The 17,554-nt window shown below is 41.6% G+C and overlaps 1 protein-coding gene across 2 annotated transcripts in view; it reads right to left on the minus strand.

Moving 5' to 3' along the window:
• Nucleotides 1-353: 353 nt before the first annotated feature.
• Nucleotides 354-17,554, minus strand: part of LOC106603519 (vacuole membrane protein 1) — a 111,064-nt gene continuing 93,863 nt past the window's right edge. For both annotated transcript variants that reach the window (XM_014197320.3, XM_014197321.3), the window contains exons 11-12: nucleotides 4,554-4,656; nucleotides 354-3,261 (exon numbers count right to left, since the gene is read on the minus strand). In XM_014197320.3, coding sequence (XP_014052795.1) covers nucleotides 3,118-3,261; nucleotides 4,554-4,656 — 247 coding nt within the window. In that variant the 3' untranslated portion in view covers nucleotides 354-3,117. The remainder of the gene's footprint in view (nucleotides 3,262-4,553; nucleotides 4,657-17,554) is intronic.

A 17,554-nucleotide genomic window follows, 5' to 3' on the forward strand; every position in this document is an offset into this window, starting at 1 on the left:
CTTAAATGTAGATGTAAATGTAAATAAAAATGTTTTTGATTTGGAATAGTCATTTTTCATTAACCATAATCAATCACATTTGTTACTGTAACCTCACAGCGCTGACATGATTTGCAATCTGAAAGTGATATGATGTAAATGTTTAAGGAAAAGAGCCGGTCTGTAACGTGATAACCATTGAATCTGAAACAGAAGTAGATGAAATGTGAGAGAGAAGTCAATATACTCCCTGTCCCTCCCCAAGGCTGATATGTGAGTGTCTCTGAGGAACTCTAGGGCCAGTACTAATGGGTTGTGTGGCCACAGTCACGGCATATCACATGATTAAAACATACTGAACAAAACCCAGTGACTTTATTTCAGTCCACTTTATTTAAAGAGAAAACAGATAAAACAGGACATGCATACATACATCGAAAATAATTCCAAAGTACAGACACCCACCATTACAGACATTTACACATAGAAACGTAAACACACAGAGAAAGACACACACACGCAAAAATGGGGCTCCCTTATGGAACAGGATGTTCTAAAACTGCCAAGGAAAACATAAGTCATTTCTCAAAAGGCAAGTCATCTTGGCTCAGCAAATTTATGACCACAGAAAGAACATGTACTGGTCAAGCCATGATTTCAGCTTTTTCTTAATACAAACCCTGAAGCAAAAACAAGAAAATAGCTGTACTAATAAAATGCAACGTTAGACAAAAAAAATCAGCTATTGAGCAATAGTGGAAAATGGAAAGAAGTGTGTGAGAGAAAAGAGAAGTGTAAAGTGGAAGGAGGAACTATCTGAGGTGAGGACTGTGTGTACCATAGCAAATACTGGCTGGCTGTCACAATGGAGTGTTGCAATAAGGTGTGTGCTTTCCTGATTCTCTGGAAATTCAAGGGGATTGAGACAAACTCCAGAAACACACACAAGCCCTTTTAACAGATAGGCAATGATACATGCACACATACACACACCGATTGGACAAATTAACGGCAATACATTTTCATTTACAAACAGATATACATATATAACCACTTTAAAAGAAGTCAACAAAGAACACATCAATAAAAGAGCGAATAAACCAAACTTATGTCTAAAATATTTTACAACAAAGGAACAATAACATCAGACCACACAGCTCAAAATGGGAACCGATGCTTCAACAATGACAACAACCACAGACGGACAAAGAGAAAACAGGATGCTGGTCAGATGAAAGAGCCCGAAATGTCAGACAGCCTACAGACTGTTGTCGCCTTGCAATGTAACAGCCAACACCAGTCTGATAAGCTATCTGACAGGCCGAGAGAGTGACGGACATGCCTGAGACACAAACACACACGTAACATGAGGAAAGAGGAAGGAAAAAAATCCTTCCATTACTTACCCTGAGAGAGAGAGGCTGTATTTGAATGGGGTGATTAGCAGAGCTGCAGCAGACTGGAGGGAGGCTGAGGCTCTGTGCGTTCAACAGTGCCTCTCTGTTTTGAATCTACTCGACTGATTCGTCTCCTGGCTCCGTCATTGGGGCAGTGCAGCGAGTTCATAGGAGGGTTCACTGGAGGTAACGCCACAGACCCTTTTCACTGCGCTCGCTCTCTTTTTCTCTCCGCTCGCTCCCCCCCTTTCCTGCCTGTCTGCCCGGAGCTCCCAAACCAACATACCAGGGCAACAGTACAAAAAAAATACAAAAATAATTCACAAGCAATTACGAAAAATAGGAATCTTGGATCACAAGCCAGCTGACGTTATCCAACAAGCATAAGACAGAAAAAAAAGTTACATATTGATGACATAACATCATTTTAAGTGCTGCCCTTCCTCCCAGAGGAATTGTGAACATGAGCTTTACATGGGAGTTGAGAGAGTGCAGAGGAGTCTACTGCATTAACACACACACTGTCTGAAACTCCCTCCACAGCCAGGCACTGAAGACAAAGGAATCACTTACCACAAGCTTCAAACCAGGCACAACCCCTAAAAGATCATATAAAGTAAACAGATACCACCAAACACAGCTTGTGATCCGAATGAAAGGCTCTATAAGGAAGAGAGTTACAGAAGTGGCACAAACACAGATCTGATTCAATCCATCAGTGTATCTGGTTGGTTGAGCAGCCCCAGGTCTGACTCTTATTGGAAGTAGAAAATAACTCCAGACAAAGGGACCAGCAGAATGATTCATGGACAATTTATGAAGTCTGATCCAAAGGTGCTCACTCTGTGGAACTTTACAGTATAGAAATGACATCAATAGTAGTATAGGTACAGATAAAAATCAAGTGATTTAACTCCCTGTTTTGATTTATTCAGAACTATCTACAGCAGATTTGTAGAAGTGAAGTTATGAAAATCATATATTATCATAGCTATATTTACAAGATGTGCAGTCCATGTACATTCGTTGTCTATCCCATTTCAGTTGAAAAAAACCCACAAAAACCCCCCACAAATCCTAATAAATTAACTGGGAAAAAACAGACTAGGCCTTACACAACTTAAATAATATATAACATCAGTCCCTGCATTACAGTGCACTCACCAAATCATTTAAGTAAAACAAAACCGATCCAAGCCAAACATAATCATTTAAATAAACAGGCTCTATGATAAGACTATCAGTTCTAGTCGTGGAAGCTGGACCAAAGAGTACGTAAGGCCTCGCAGAGGAGAATCAGTGCCAGTAGCTGCTGACCCACCCACACACAGTCACTGTAGAGCTGCTCAATGAAATGGATGTCCTATCCATACAACACCACACCACATGGCCAAGCACCTACCTTATAGTGAACAACCACTGAGGAAGCAAAAAACTATGGGCCCTCATCTCTATCAAAAAATCCTGGTAAGCAAATAAATTAAGTCCAAGTTCCATGTAAACGGATAACCTTCAGTATCACTACAGAAACAAAGAAAACGGTTACTTCATACGGATGGATATCCATCGATCGATAACATGAACGCCCATACTTCGGATTATGGCGGTTTGTGTCTCATTGGAGATTATTGGAGACAGAGAAAAAAGAGGAGGATACAGCAAGTTTGTGCTGAGGGTTTTTTGACCGAGAGCCCAGAATGTGTGCTAGGCTATCTGCTCTTCTCGCTTCTCAGTGTTGCCTTCACTTGGTTTTCCCCTCAGAGTACTTCTGCTGCTGCTGGCGCTTGGCATAGCTCTGGGCCATGGAGTTGACGATGGAGCAGACAAAGAAACAAACCATGACCACGATCACCTTCTCAAAGCCCCACGACAGCCAGTTTTCCTCCTGCAAGAAACGGAACAGAAACAGAAGGGCAAGAGCCTGGTCACTATGGAGTCAGCCTTCCCCACGTAGTCCCTAGCATCTACAGTCTCTGATGCTAAACTGAGTGGGATGAGATCTGCTCCCACATCCATCCATGTGCAGGACAGAGAGAGATCAGTGGTAGTAAAAAGCAAACCCGCCAAACCTCCTCCCTTGCCCCCGGTGACCCCAACTGGCAGCCTCCGTTTCCCCAAAGTTAAATTGCCTCGCTTTTCTCCTGTAACTGCAGGAGGTTCAAGTTACAAGAAAAATGGAACATTGTTCTAGAAACAGCCTTAATCTCTCGTTGTGCAACTCAAAGTCTCTCCTTTCCTTTTCTCTCTCTCTCTCACTAGCTCGCACATCGGATGAGGGGGAAAAAAAGAAAAATGTCTTCAATGAATCATTTCGAGAGAGAGGGAGTGGGAGAGAGAAAGAGAGAGAGAGGGAGAAGGAGCGGGAGAGGGATACAGAGCGAGAAAAAGGGAGGGAGAGACATTTTTTAAAAGCTTTCAAAGAGATACGGCTCCAGCTACAACTGGCTCTTTTTGTTCCAGACAGCTTTTTTTTAATGGATTGTCAATGGCAGGGCACGGGGGCCCCACCCGCCCCCCAGTCATCACTAGCAGTGGGTTCAGGTGGGGCACTCTGTGACAAGGAGGAGTGACTGAACACTCACACACTCCCATCCACTCAGACTAAGCATGACTCAGCACACCTACTGCTAACACTGTTAAGTGCTAATAGTGCTACACTGCTAATAGTGCTATAGCCAGACCCTACACTGGCCCCCTCTCCCTTAGCCCCAGCCCCCTCCTAGCCTCCCTTCAGCCTGCCCAGCCCACCATGCACCCAATGAACCCTCTCCCTGTCACTCTAAATGCTGCCCAGAGGCCCTGAGAGGTACAGTACTATTACATTGCTACTGCTGGACTACAGTATCATCTCCACTGTATATATTCATCCCGCTACTGTAATAGAAAGAGTCAGGGAGAGATGGGAGGATTACAAATCTGAGAAATTGAAATATTAAATAAAAGTGAAAAAGAGAGAAGAAAATGAGATTGAAAGGAAAGCGAATAATAAAAAAAGTAAATTACTGAAAGAGAGAGAGATAGAGAGAAGATAAAGAAAAGTGGAGGGAGTCTAAGAGAATGAGAGAAAGAAAGTGAGGGAAACATTCTTTAGAGAGAGGGCCTCTCCATGAGGGTGGTAGTGAATAGAGGAAGGCAGTAGAGTATAGTAGAGGATGGGCCCCTGGATGAGGTACTTACGGCTGAGGTCCCCTCTCCCGCGTGGTGGTGCATCTTGGCTCTCTGGGCCTGCAAGTACTCCCTAAAGGGCATCTGTAGAGAGGAGCCCAGCACTGGGACACCACTGCCACACAGCCAACAGATAGAGGAAAAAAGAAGGGGAGGGAAGGAGGGGGGGTGGGTGGGATGGAGGCAAGGAGAGAGACAGAGGGGAGGGAGGAGGGGAACACAGAACACGTCACATCATTGTTACTCACCACCAAGCCAAGGGCAGCAACAAAGGGAGACATGCTGTCCTGCCTTCCTGCTCCCTTCCGCTCGCCCTGCTTCCCTCTTCCACACAGACAGCGAGAGAGACTGTGCATTCAAACAGCTCATCCCCACAGACAGGAATTCAGAACAGACCAAAAAAAAATGTACCGTGAAAAAGTACAGGATGTACTGAGAGCTACATATCCTAACACTTCAGCTTGTTTTAGATCAAAAAGAGAGAGAATAAAAAGAAAAGGGAAAAAGTTGGCTTGTCCTCTAAGTCCACAGACACACACACACACACACACACCACACACTCCGGCTCCGGCAACCGCACACACACTCTGGCACACATACACGCACACATCCGCAAACCCGTTCAACTCCCCTGCAGTGCTCCTCTCCTCTCTGCTGCAGCGAGCGGGGAGAAATGAATGACTTCTCAGAACTCTCACATTTATCACCAGCGGTTCCTGTAAGAACTGGTTTCAGCCAATTAATGAGGAAGTGAGTCGTGCCTGTGTCATCACTGGCTGAGAGAGGGGGAAGGCCCTGCCCTCTAGCAGCCATAGGATGAGGAGGCTGCTGTAAGACAGCCCATATTAGGAAAACCCTTTACAAGATTCAGCCACCAACTACAAGCACACTACCACCCCCCACCTCTCTCTCTCACACACACACACACACACACACACACACACACACACACACACACACACACACACACACACACACACACACACACACACACACACACACACACACACACACACACACACACACACACACACACACACACACACACACATACACACACACACACACACACACACAAAGAAGAAAGGAAGAGGAACAGACAGAGAGAGAGCGGCAGAGAGGGAGAGAGAGAGAGAGAGAGAGAGAGAGAGAGAGAGAGAGAGAGAGAGAGAGAGAGAGAGAGAGAGAATGCTCTGGAACAGAGAATGGCCCATCCCTAGTCAGGAGTTAGTGATTAATCACTAAACAAATACATACTAAAGACCTTACACTCTTTAGTGGCACAACTTTGTCAATTATAACCCATTACCAACATTGTTAAAAGCATTCCAACTCCTGACTATAAAGGTGAAAATGATACATCTGTAACGGTGGTGTGGGGATGGCATGTTCCAAGACACAACTCAAAGTGCAAACCGTATGTTCACAAAGGCATACACTGTTTACTTTATAGGACCGATACATTTCTCTTACAAACTCTTTAATTTACGCACTCCCCCCCCCCCCCCCCCCCCCCACACACACACACACACATCATCCCTCTCATTGTGTGAGAAAACAAGAGTTGTCTCAGCCTGTTGTCACAGAAAGCATTTTAATTTGCATGAGTTTACAACAGTTAAGTTTATCTTAATCATTAACCAAACACAGAGTTACGGATATCCTTGTCATGAATGGACAGAATAAAAAGACTGTAAGTGACAAAGAAAATTCTAGAGATGGATCATGCTCACCTGACCCAATAGAGAATGCACAAAATAAGATCCAGAGGAAGATGAGTGGATTAAAGATTCATCCCCTCCACCATTCATCCTACACATTCTACAGCACTTTTCACACACATATAAACCAAACCGCTTCCTAAATGCCAAATAGTACAATAATTCTGGTAATAACTTAACTCTAAGACAAATAAATACATTCAAAATCAGATCAGATATTCAGTTTCTGACTGACAAACACAAACTGACAAGAACAAAGAGAGCAAGTCAGGGTTTGAGAAATGGCGGGCTCAATTCATGTCCTGTACGATGAGCAACACTGAGTCATGAGCCTGACACCAAAACTTAACAAGTTGACACAAACTCAAACCTAACAGTCACCAATATGCTTTAATACCTCAGGGCTGTATCTGTGTGTCTTTATGTACCTAACATTACCTGTTTTGAGCTTTTGGAACTATCACAAACTTTCTAGAACATTCTACAGACCAATGCTTTGTGAACCTTCTGGACTTGTGTTGGATTATATACCTGTAAGTATCTTTAAAACCATATATTGTGCTATATTTTTGTAAGAGGCACAGACAGTGATTGTAATGTATTTTTGTTCAAGGGGAATTGTAAATGTTACATTCAGACAATGTGAGTATGTGGAATCTGGAAAATGTAGCATTTCTGAAGGTAAGCATTCAAATATCTGTGATAAAAAAAAATGAAAAATGTGATTGCTCATTATTGTAGTCGATTTACTCTCTGCTAGTTTTTAAATGAAATGTTTTCTCTTCCATTATTTTTGTAACCACACCCTGAGTTTGCTGGCTCTTTAATCATAAGAGGGAGAATGTGGCAGTAGCCGTATTTCAGTAAAAGGCTAATAAAATAGTGCTATTCAGTAAACAATACATTCCTGGTATTTGCTTAACAGCTACTGAACAAACCTTGTAACCACCATGTTTGTTGAAATCATGTGGTTTACAATACTATAACATAAAGATATTTACTATAGAGCAACAGTGTGGGTGTTATAGGGTGGGTGGGTGGAGAATAATTATAATTCAATGCAAACAAGAAAAACCTAGAAAACCAAATTGACACTTTTAGAATTAGCCTAACAATCAAATAGAAAAAAGGATTTCCCTATTAAAGAGGAATATTATCTAGTTCTTGTAATCAGTCACAATTGATCCATATAGATTCTAGCTAAAATAACGCCACTCGATTTCAAAATAAAATGTCTCTCTAAATGAACAACAAGCAGACATAAGTATCAGCAACGGAACAAAAACATATCACACATTTAAATGATAGATTTGAATCACGTCATGCATTTACTCTATAATCCCAAATCTATTAAAAGCATGAATCTAATACAAATAACTAAGGAAATTAACCTAAGCAAAGTATAAAATCAACCACAAATTCTACAATCAATAGTAGTCTATTTCTTGACTGCCTTCTACCTTCAGAAACTCTAAAGCCAATGGTCAAAAACATGATTTTGGTACTTCAGGACTCCATCTTTGTGATTTTGTGATACAGTATCTGGAACTTTTGCAAAATAATATTTTTCTGAACATTTTGTTTCTATAAAATCCCTATAAAATATATTTTTACACACCAGTGTATGAAATATTCAGCAATTTCTAAAATCAGTTTGTTTTTGCATGTTGGTGAAGAGATGCTACTGATTTAACTATTGTGGAACAAATGCTACATTTAATTCTAAATGTCATTTTTCACATTGAATGAGATAATTCTATTTTCAATAAACCATAACAAGGGAGTCCAAATTGCAGTAATATTATGCAATCCAACGGGAGAGAAAACATTGCAATGTTTCCGACGGGAGACAAAAAGATTCAAATGTGGAGTAAAAAAAATATGTCAACATCAAACACAAAACATAGCATCCATTTTTTCTCCTCATTTTTTCAGATAATTTTAACTATTAATGAATTAAGAAAACTCAAACATGCACTAGATCAGATGGGTCTTCATTCAGTGACTCACAATATACCAGAGCCTACATAAATACATCTGACAAAAATATTAAAACTGAAGCTACATATAAAGTCCTACAATAATCTACAAATGCATAATAAAGCCCAATTATATGCGATAAAAGTTATCAAAAGCCTTCAGAGCTAAGATAAATAAATCAATGTTGTTTTGGTTAGATTTAAGGTTAGATTTAATCAATATGCAACATTGAGGACAAATATATGGCGTCATTGACCAGAAGAGGTGGTATGTTTGGACTACAGAGCCCACGCTAAAAAAAACTATCTGGACATAACGTGGGAGCAGCAGCTATTTGATGATGCCAGGTACATTTACATTTACATTTTAGTCATTTAGCAGACGCTCTTATCCAGAGCGACTTACAGTAGTGAATGCATACATTTCATACATTTTATTTTCTGTGCTGGCCCCCCGTGGGAAACGAACCCACAACCCTGGTGTTGCAAACACCATGCTCTACCAACTGAGCTACAGGGAAGGCTACAGGTAGGACACAGGGGGTGACTTTAACACCTGCAATGCATCACTGACCTAACAGATCACTTTTGCAGCAAACTATCAGTGGACACTTACTTTTTACATTGATATACTAGATCAGCTGCTGTGCCACATTTGGGTGTACTAACTCTCTTGTTAACTTTATGAAGCCTGTACTGATCCATTTAAATGAAGTGATGCATAGATTCATGCAGGGACGACCTTATCAAGCAGATGATGAGTCTTATTTCTCCTCACCCTGTGAGCTCACGTCTCAGGTCAGTGGTGGGAACTGAGGACTGACAGATCTATGGGAGGTATAGGTATCATCACACACACTGACACACACACTGACACACACACACTGAAACATACAACAACTGAAGCAAACATGCATGCACACACAGTGACAGACATATACACACACACACACTCCATACGCTGACGGTCAAATGGTCAAATTGACAGTGTTCTGTCTAATGATGACGGAGACGAGAGGCTGTGACTGAAGCCCTGCCAGCATGATTGACTGGGGAGACCTGTGGACATCCACATGCTGACAGGTAAGAGATAGGGCCTAGGCCATACTTAGAAGAATGGAAATTACTAGTACCTAATGCATCATGATATGTAAGAAACGAGCAGTGCCAAATCAGATAACCATGGTTTCATTTCGCCCCTGTCTGGCCCTTGAAGGTCTATTTGCCTACCCACTCATGGCCAAGTCACATCAAGGAGGAAAAATCTACTTATTGATAAATAACCAGGGAGGTGTAGAATGTTCAGGTGCTGAGCCATGTTCTTAACATCTCATAAGGAGACTTGCTTCCTTAACGAAACCACCACCAATACATCCTCCTCCTACATAGAGGACAAAACATTAAAGAGTTCATTTGTGACCGTCAACAACGGGCCATTTTTTTATGAGCTATTTCCTTCTGTCGCGTATATTATATTCCCATTTCTTTTGGTCCGTTCATTTCCTTGAGACCAAATTCTACAGAACATGATTCAGAGGTAACCTATGACCCCTGGCCCCTTGTGAAGCTGCCTGCCCCCACACACACACACACACACACACACACACACACACACACACACACACACACACACACACACACACACACACACACACACACACACACACACACACACACACACACACACACACACACACCCACACCCTTTCTCTTTCTCTCTCACATACACACACACACGACCACAAGCAGCCACAATATACACATGAAAACTAGTGGCACAATCATAAATACCCACACACACACACCCAGCCCAGGGGCAGGACATGACAGCAAAAGAGAACAATTCTCACATGACAGTGAGCACAGCTAGCTAACCCCTGGCCAGGTCCAACTGGTTACAACATCACAACAAAGAGCTTAGGCAACCGTTAGTGTTACTCAACACAACACCGTCAGGGCCCAAGTTCACATCAAACATAACACTTCTGCCAGTACAACCAGATACAGCCAGAAACTCAGGCTTGGTGTTAATGGCATTGTGTCTGTCTGATCTGAGACAATGAAACCTGGAAGTCTTTGTCACAACTATGAATATCTATGATTAAACCACTCATCTAAAAGGTTTCCATCTAATTTTACAATTATAATATTTCAATGTACAGTTTGTTCAAGATGTAACACAAACTGTAGAATTGTTGTTATCTGGTAATAATGGCATATATAATCAGGGCAGTGCTCCTACTTTTCTACTGCTCCTCTAGCCAAATTGTCCAAGATGTGTTTTACATAGGCCTTCATTTTCTACAAAAACACACACCTACACATTGTAGGCTAAGCCAGGGAGAACCAGAGATGAAAGGGAGTTAGTTAAGTATCTCTGCTACAACCACTACTAGACTAGATGAATCAGCTAGTTAGCTAGGCTATGCTGTCAGAACAAGCTATTCTTTACTGCAGTTGGCCACTTCACCTCTGTGCCTGACCATGAGATAACAAACGCTAACAACTCCAAAGTAACCTTCTACTGGCGGTATTCATTTCTCCGCTCGGCGCCGGTGGGTACTTCATGCAGCAACGCACCAGCGTGTCGCGGGGGACTTTCTTTCAAGATGATCTCCTTTGATAGACAATTCGTTGCATTTACAGTTACAAGAGAAAAAAGAGAGAAAACATTTGTAATTTGTTTTAAAAAACACCACCAATCAAAAGGGCAGGTGCTCCAGCACACCTAGGACTCTATATGTGCACATGCCTGCATGTAATAATGGCCCATGTAGGCAAGCAATAATCCCTGATAATGATTTGTGAAGAGTGTAGAAAAAGTTAGTTGAGTTACGGTGAAAAATACGGTGCAAAAAATGTATGTGTGACTCCATGTCTCACTGTGTCAGTCTGATCTGGTCCCGCTGAATCAGGCTCTTTCCCAATGACTTCATCACTAAGGCATGGAGCCCGCTCCTGGATGGAGATCCCCCTAGTACTACCCAGCCAGTGTGTTTATCACAACCCTGCCTGCTTCCCTCTCAACTATCTGTGGCAGACACACACACACACACACACACACACACACACACACACACACACACACACACACACACACACACACACACACACACACACACAATCTCTTTCACAGACGTACTCTCAGACAAATTCACAAAAAGGAGGGAGCACTAAACAATGAAGGGAGGGAGGGAAGAAGGGATGAGATCATTTCTTTTTTGGAAATGACTTATCAGCACGGGTCTGCAGGGAGGGACTGGCAGCTAAACACACTGCCTGCCCCCAGGGGTGCCCACTGCCAGGAAACAAGGAGCACCAATTATATATAGCACTCTGTTATTCCTGTCACCTCACATGAACGTAGTCCTATAAAACAGCCCCCAACAACCCACCAACAACCACCCGGGTCTGGGTCTATGAGTGGCTGAGGAGGTGTGATGAGGTGAGAGGTCTGTGTCACTCAGTGACTGTGCTGCTGGCCTTTCCAAAGGTAGGGTGTGGGGAGTGGGATGGTTGACTGACTCACAGAGGGATAGAGACAGCCATGACTAGCCTGGCCAGGATTCCCAGTTGGAATGCAGGAGAGGCCAAGACGAGGGGAGGGAGGCAGGGAAGCAGGGGGTATGGGAGAAAGCTAGAACCCGAGTCTGCCTGGGCAGATCTGATCCCATTGATCCATTAAAAAAAAAAATATATATTTCACCTTTATTTAACCAGGTATCGATGGCCACACTACTGAGTCAGAGACACTCCACCTAGGTTGAATATCTCCCATGCTATATTTATTGTTGCAAAATCGTCACACCATTTCAGGACCACTGTCAGCAAACTAATTATGTAAGTAACAAATCTATGACTGACCAATGCAGAATGTGTGGCTTATAGAGTATGCAGTGAATAATGGGTGGCTGTGTACGTGCGGCTCATATAATACATTCACCTTGTTGATCATCTGCTTTGACATTCCACAGATCACCACATAGGTTACTATGGAGCTGGAGAAACCCACAGGCTGCAAGACAGTCTTTCGCTCTAAAATTGTGTACAATATGTTCTACTTTCATTACATGCATAAAAAATAACAACACATGAACAAATAGCAACCATTTAAGATAAATATATTATTCTTACTCAATTCTAATATTTTTATTGTCAGACCTCGGAACAAGGGAGAGAAAGTGTTTCAGCGGTGAATCATAAGGAGTTTTTCAGTCTCCCCTTTGAGCACAGTAATAGTCTCAGGTTTGTGGCTAGGTTGTGCATACGCTTTGGGCAGGATGCGTCTGTCTGTCTGTCAAATGTACAGACAGCCAGTGAAAGTACTGTTCAAGACCTACTTTGTTGACCTTGCCCCTTCCTAACACTACAACGATACAAAATAGCAATTGTCTATTGCTAGTTCCAGTGCTTTACAACCACTGTTATTGCCTGAGGTGAAAAAGTATTTACAGTGTCTTCAGAAAGTATTCAGACCCCTTGACTTTTCCCACATTTTGTTGTGTTACAGCCTGAATTTAAAATGGATTACATTGAGAGTGTGTGTCACTGGCCTACACACAATACCCTAAGATGTCAAAGTGTAATTATGTAAAAAATATATATTTTTACAAATTAAAAATGAAAAGCTGAAATGTCTTGAGTCAATAAGTTTTCAACCCCTTTGTTATGGCAGCCTAAATACGTTCAGTAGTAAAAATGTGCTTAACAAGTCACAGAAGTTGTGTTTAATAATAATAGTGTTTAACATGATTTTTGAATGACTACCTCATCTCTGTGCCCCACACATACAATTATCTGTAAGGTCCCTCAGTCGAGCTGTTAATTTAAAACACAGATTCTACCACAATGACCAGGGAGGTTTTCCAATGCCTCACAAAGAAGCGCACCTATTGGTAGATGGGCAAAAATAAAAATAAAAGCAGACATTGAATATCCCGTTGAGCATGGTGAAGTTCTTAATTACATTTTGGAGGGTGTATCAATACACCCAGTCACTACAAAGATACATGCGTCCTTCCTAACTCATTTGTCGGAGAGGAAGGAAACAGTTCAAGGATTTCACCATGAGGCGAATGGTGACTTTAAAACAGTTAGAGAGTTTAATGGCTGTGATAGGAGAAAACTGAGGATGGATCAACAACATTGTAGTTACTCCACAATACCAACCTAAATAACAGAGTGAAAAGAAGGAAGCCTGTAAAGAATAAAAATGCATCCTGTTTGCAATAAGGTAACTGCAAAAAATGTGGCACAGAAATGAATTGTAATTTTTGTCCTGAATACAGATATGTTTGGGGCAAATCCAACACAATACATCACTGAGTACCACTCTCTATATATTTTTAAGCATGGTGGTGGCTGCATGAATACTTGTCATCGGCAAGGACTAGGGAGTTTTTTAGAATAAAAAGAAACGTAATAAACCTAAGCACAGGCAAAATCCTAGAGGAAAACCTGGTTCAGTCTGCTATCCAACAGACACTGGGAGACAAATGCACCTTTTATAAAGACAATTACCTAAAGCACAAGGCCAAATATACACTGGAGTTGCTTATCAACACGACACTGAATGTTCCTGAGTGGCCTAGTTACAGTTTTGACTTAAATCAGCTGGTAAATCTATGGCAAGACATGAAAATGGCTGTCTAGCAATGATCAACAACCAACTTGACAGAGCTTGAAGAATTATGTGCAAATATTGTACAATCCAGGTGTGCAAAGCTCTTAGAGACTTACCCAGAAACACTCACAGCTGTATTTGCTGCCAAATGTGATTCTAACATGGATGACTCAGGGGTGTGAATACTTCTGTATTTCATTTTCATTCAATTTGCAAACATTTCTAGAAACATGTTTTCACTTTGCCATTAGGGGTATTGTGTGTAGATGGGGGAGAATTTTTTTTATAAATTTTCAAATCAGGCTGTAACACAACAAAATGTGGAATAAGTCAAGGCGTATTAATACTTTCTGAAGGCACTGTGTGGTCAATCAAAACATTAAAAAAGAGTAACTACATTTTGATTCTCAATATAAATAACCTCACATGTTCCTTTAAAAAAAAACAACAACACTTAAAACCATTAGATGAAGACCATGGATAAAAATGTATGTGAAGCTCTGATAATTGCAAAATCACCTATTAGTACTATCAAGTTAAACATTCTTCCAATCATTTATAACAAGTCTAATCAAGTATATCACCTATCTTTTCAAACACAAATTGATAAAAGGGTGTTAGAGGTACAAGAGTAAAAAGTTGTTATTCTGTCTCTTTGTATGGAGAAATTAGCTGTAAATAATCCCTATTTAGATACAAACCCCTTCTAAAACTCACCCTTTCACTCATTAGCTTGGCTGTCATTGTTCTGATATCACTGCTCTGTTTGTGTTCATGTTGAATGAGTTGCCTTGGCGCAACATCCTGCCCTGCCGTGTGTTCTGGTAACAGACAGACAGCGCTGTAAAGCAGCTCTGTGACTCAGGACGCAGGGTGAACAGAGGTGGACTGGACGGCTCTTTGATGACTTGTCCTCCATCTCTGGGGAGAGGTGCTCATACAGCACTTCATATAGCATCATCAGCATCATCAGCATCATACAGACAGAGCATCACTATACACAACAGACCACAGGATGATACTAACCTATCCAAAACACTCACATCATGTTGACTAACATCAGACAGGAATTATGTCGTTATATCAAGTCATAATAGATTTGTTGTTTGTTACTAATTTAATCAATGATGCTGTACAAATGAAAAATACTTGGGGGAACAGGAGACAAAAACAAATGTATCAGGGATGAATAAAGCAGGAAGTAGCGTGCCATGCAATGATGATCACGTCAAACTTAAGGGCAACAACACATGACACCGGACCCAGTGCATTGATCTGACCCCCTACTTCACCCCCATCTCCCCCACTCTTATTCATCTGTACCATAAACACACACAGAGAACAGAACACAGAGTACCAACCCCTTCACAGGCCTTCAATGAGATAATGACCACATACACTACCAGTCACAAGTTTGGGCACACCTACTAATTCAAGGGTTATTCTTTATTTTTACTATTTTCTACAAGGCAAAGGATGGCTACTTTGAAGAATCGAAAATATAAAATACATTTTGATTTCTTTAACAAACTCTTGCAATAATATGGACTTGGTCTTTCACCAAATAGGGTTATCTTCTGTATACCAACCCTACCTTGTCACAACACCACTGATTGTTTCAAACACATTAAGAAGGAAAGAAATTGCACAAATTAACAAGGCACACCTGTTAATTGAAATGCATTCCAGGTGACTACCTCATGAAGTTGGTTGAGAGAATGCCAAGAGTGTGCAAAGCTTTCATCAAGGCAAAGGGTGGCTACTTTGAAGAATCTCAAATATAAAATATATTTTGATTTGTTTAACACTTTTTTGGTTACTACATGATTCCATATGTGTTATTTCATATTTCTGATGTCTTCACTATTATTCTACAATGTAAAAAATAGTAAAAATAAACAAAAACCCTGGAATGAGTAGGTGTGTCCAACTTTTGACTGGTATTGTATACCATATCACCTATATCATACTTTCCTACTGACCTCTTGCCAAGTCACCCTTGCAAAATAGGTTTTCTAACCTCAAGTGTCTTTACTGGTTAAATAAAAGTTAAATAAATACAAATATCACTTATAACTGTTATTTAATAACTCATATTATTTTATGAACTTAGTGAAGACCACCTGGATTCTGGACAGACCGAGCAAGCTCTCCAAGTTCTTATGTATTTCTCAAACCCTCTCTGATTGAGAGAAATCTGTTTTTTGAGGGAGCCAAGCGCTGTAATCATAAGAAGAGGAGATGAGTAAAGGGGCTCCCCGTTGTGACTTGCATTAAACTTAACGACTCTGTTATAAATACCGTCAACCCCAATCTGGCCCTCCATCACTCTCTCCTCCGCTCTGACCCCTCTCTCCTGTCCTCCTAAATGAGAGATCTGACTGTGTTTCCCCCTAGAGAGGCCTGGCTCGGCCTGCCACTATAGGCTTGATAAATGCCATCTTTGTGAGGTCTTTTCCCAGCCTTCGTTCTCAGCAGCCAGTGACTAACAACTAACAACATAAGGGGGAAAATCATGTGGTCTTCCCTGTCGGCCCTCCCTGCAAAAAAACACCCCCACCACCCAGCCCTACCCAAAACCCTCAAACAACCTCCACCCTTCCTGCAGATTGCGTTAATAGGAAGAATTTGCTCATATTTCTCAATGAGGGTCTGGCTATTTATAAGGACCAGTGAGGTGCATTCCATAACCCTGGAATAGACATGAAGGGGTTTCACTCAAAGCCATTCATTTAACTTTGATTTGATTTTGGAATTGCTAATAGAATCTTGTGAGAGGTGAGGAGTCACCATAATCATCCAAACTTAACCTACATTTAATTCATCACCTAGGCCTAAAGTTCACCTTCATTTAGAACAATTACTTAGTATCTGGTAAATTCCTGATAGAATTTCTGAGGAAATTTGGATAATTCTCTGTCAGATCTTTATAACTGGTCAATTACTGATACAAACACAATTAGCCCAGGCACACATTACTCTCTCTCACTCTTTCTCGCTCTCTCTCTCGCTCTCTCTCCCTCTCCCTCTCCCTCTCCCTCTCCCTCTGCATCCTCCAAGCCCTCCCTATGAGCAGGGCTCAGTGCACCCTGGTCTCAATGGGTTCCCCTGATTAAATAAAAGTTAAATAAAAAAAAGGCTCACAGGGTTAAGCTTACTGTAGTTTAGTGTTAGTTGGTCTGGGAGGCAGGGAGGCAGGGAGGCAGGGAGGCAGGGAGCAGGAAAGGCCATCTGCATGGACATTGTGCTGATAATGGGCTCCACACTAAGAGATGGACTCACATGGAAATTGATACCTTCTCATGGACAGGATCCCTTTTTCCCCATTCTCTATCCCTGCCATTCATAGGGAGACCCCCAGTCAGCCTGGTTTCTCACCACACCAGCCCCAGCATCTCAATGGACCTCTCACCAATAATCCCATCCATTGACACACAATCTGAGGGATTACTGAATTACAATACACTACATGTTACAGTGGCTGATTGACCGCAGTAGATGGGATTCAATCTAAGTGATTGATTATCATCCAGGGAATTCCCATGCTGCTTTCAAGATCTAAAAACAGTAAGTACAGTATAGTTACAGTAAGTGGGTAAAAATGCTACAAAATAACACACACACACACACACACACACACACACACACACACACACACACACACACACACACACACACACACACACACAC

This window comes from Salmo salar, chromosome 04 (assembly GCF_965601325.2).
Source record: "Salmo salar chromosome 04, fSalSal1, whole genome shotgun sequence".
In the NCBI taxonomy this organism is placed as follows: domain Eukaryota; kingdom Metazoa; phylum Chordata; class Actinopteri; order Salmoniformes; family Salmonidae; genus Salmo; species Salmo salar.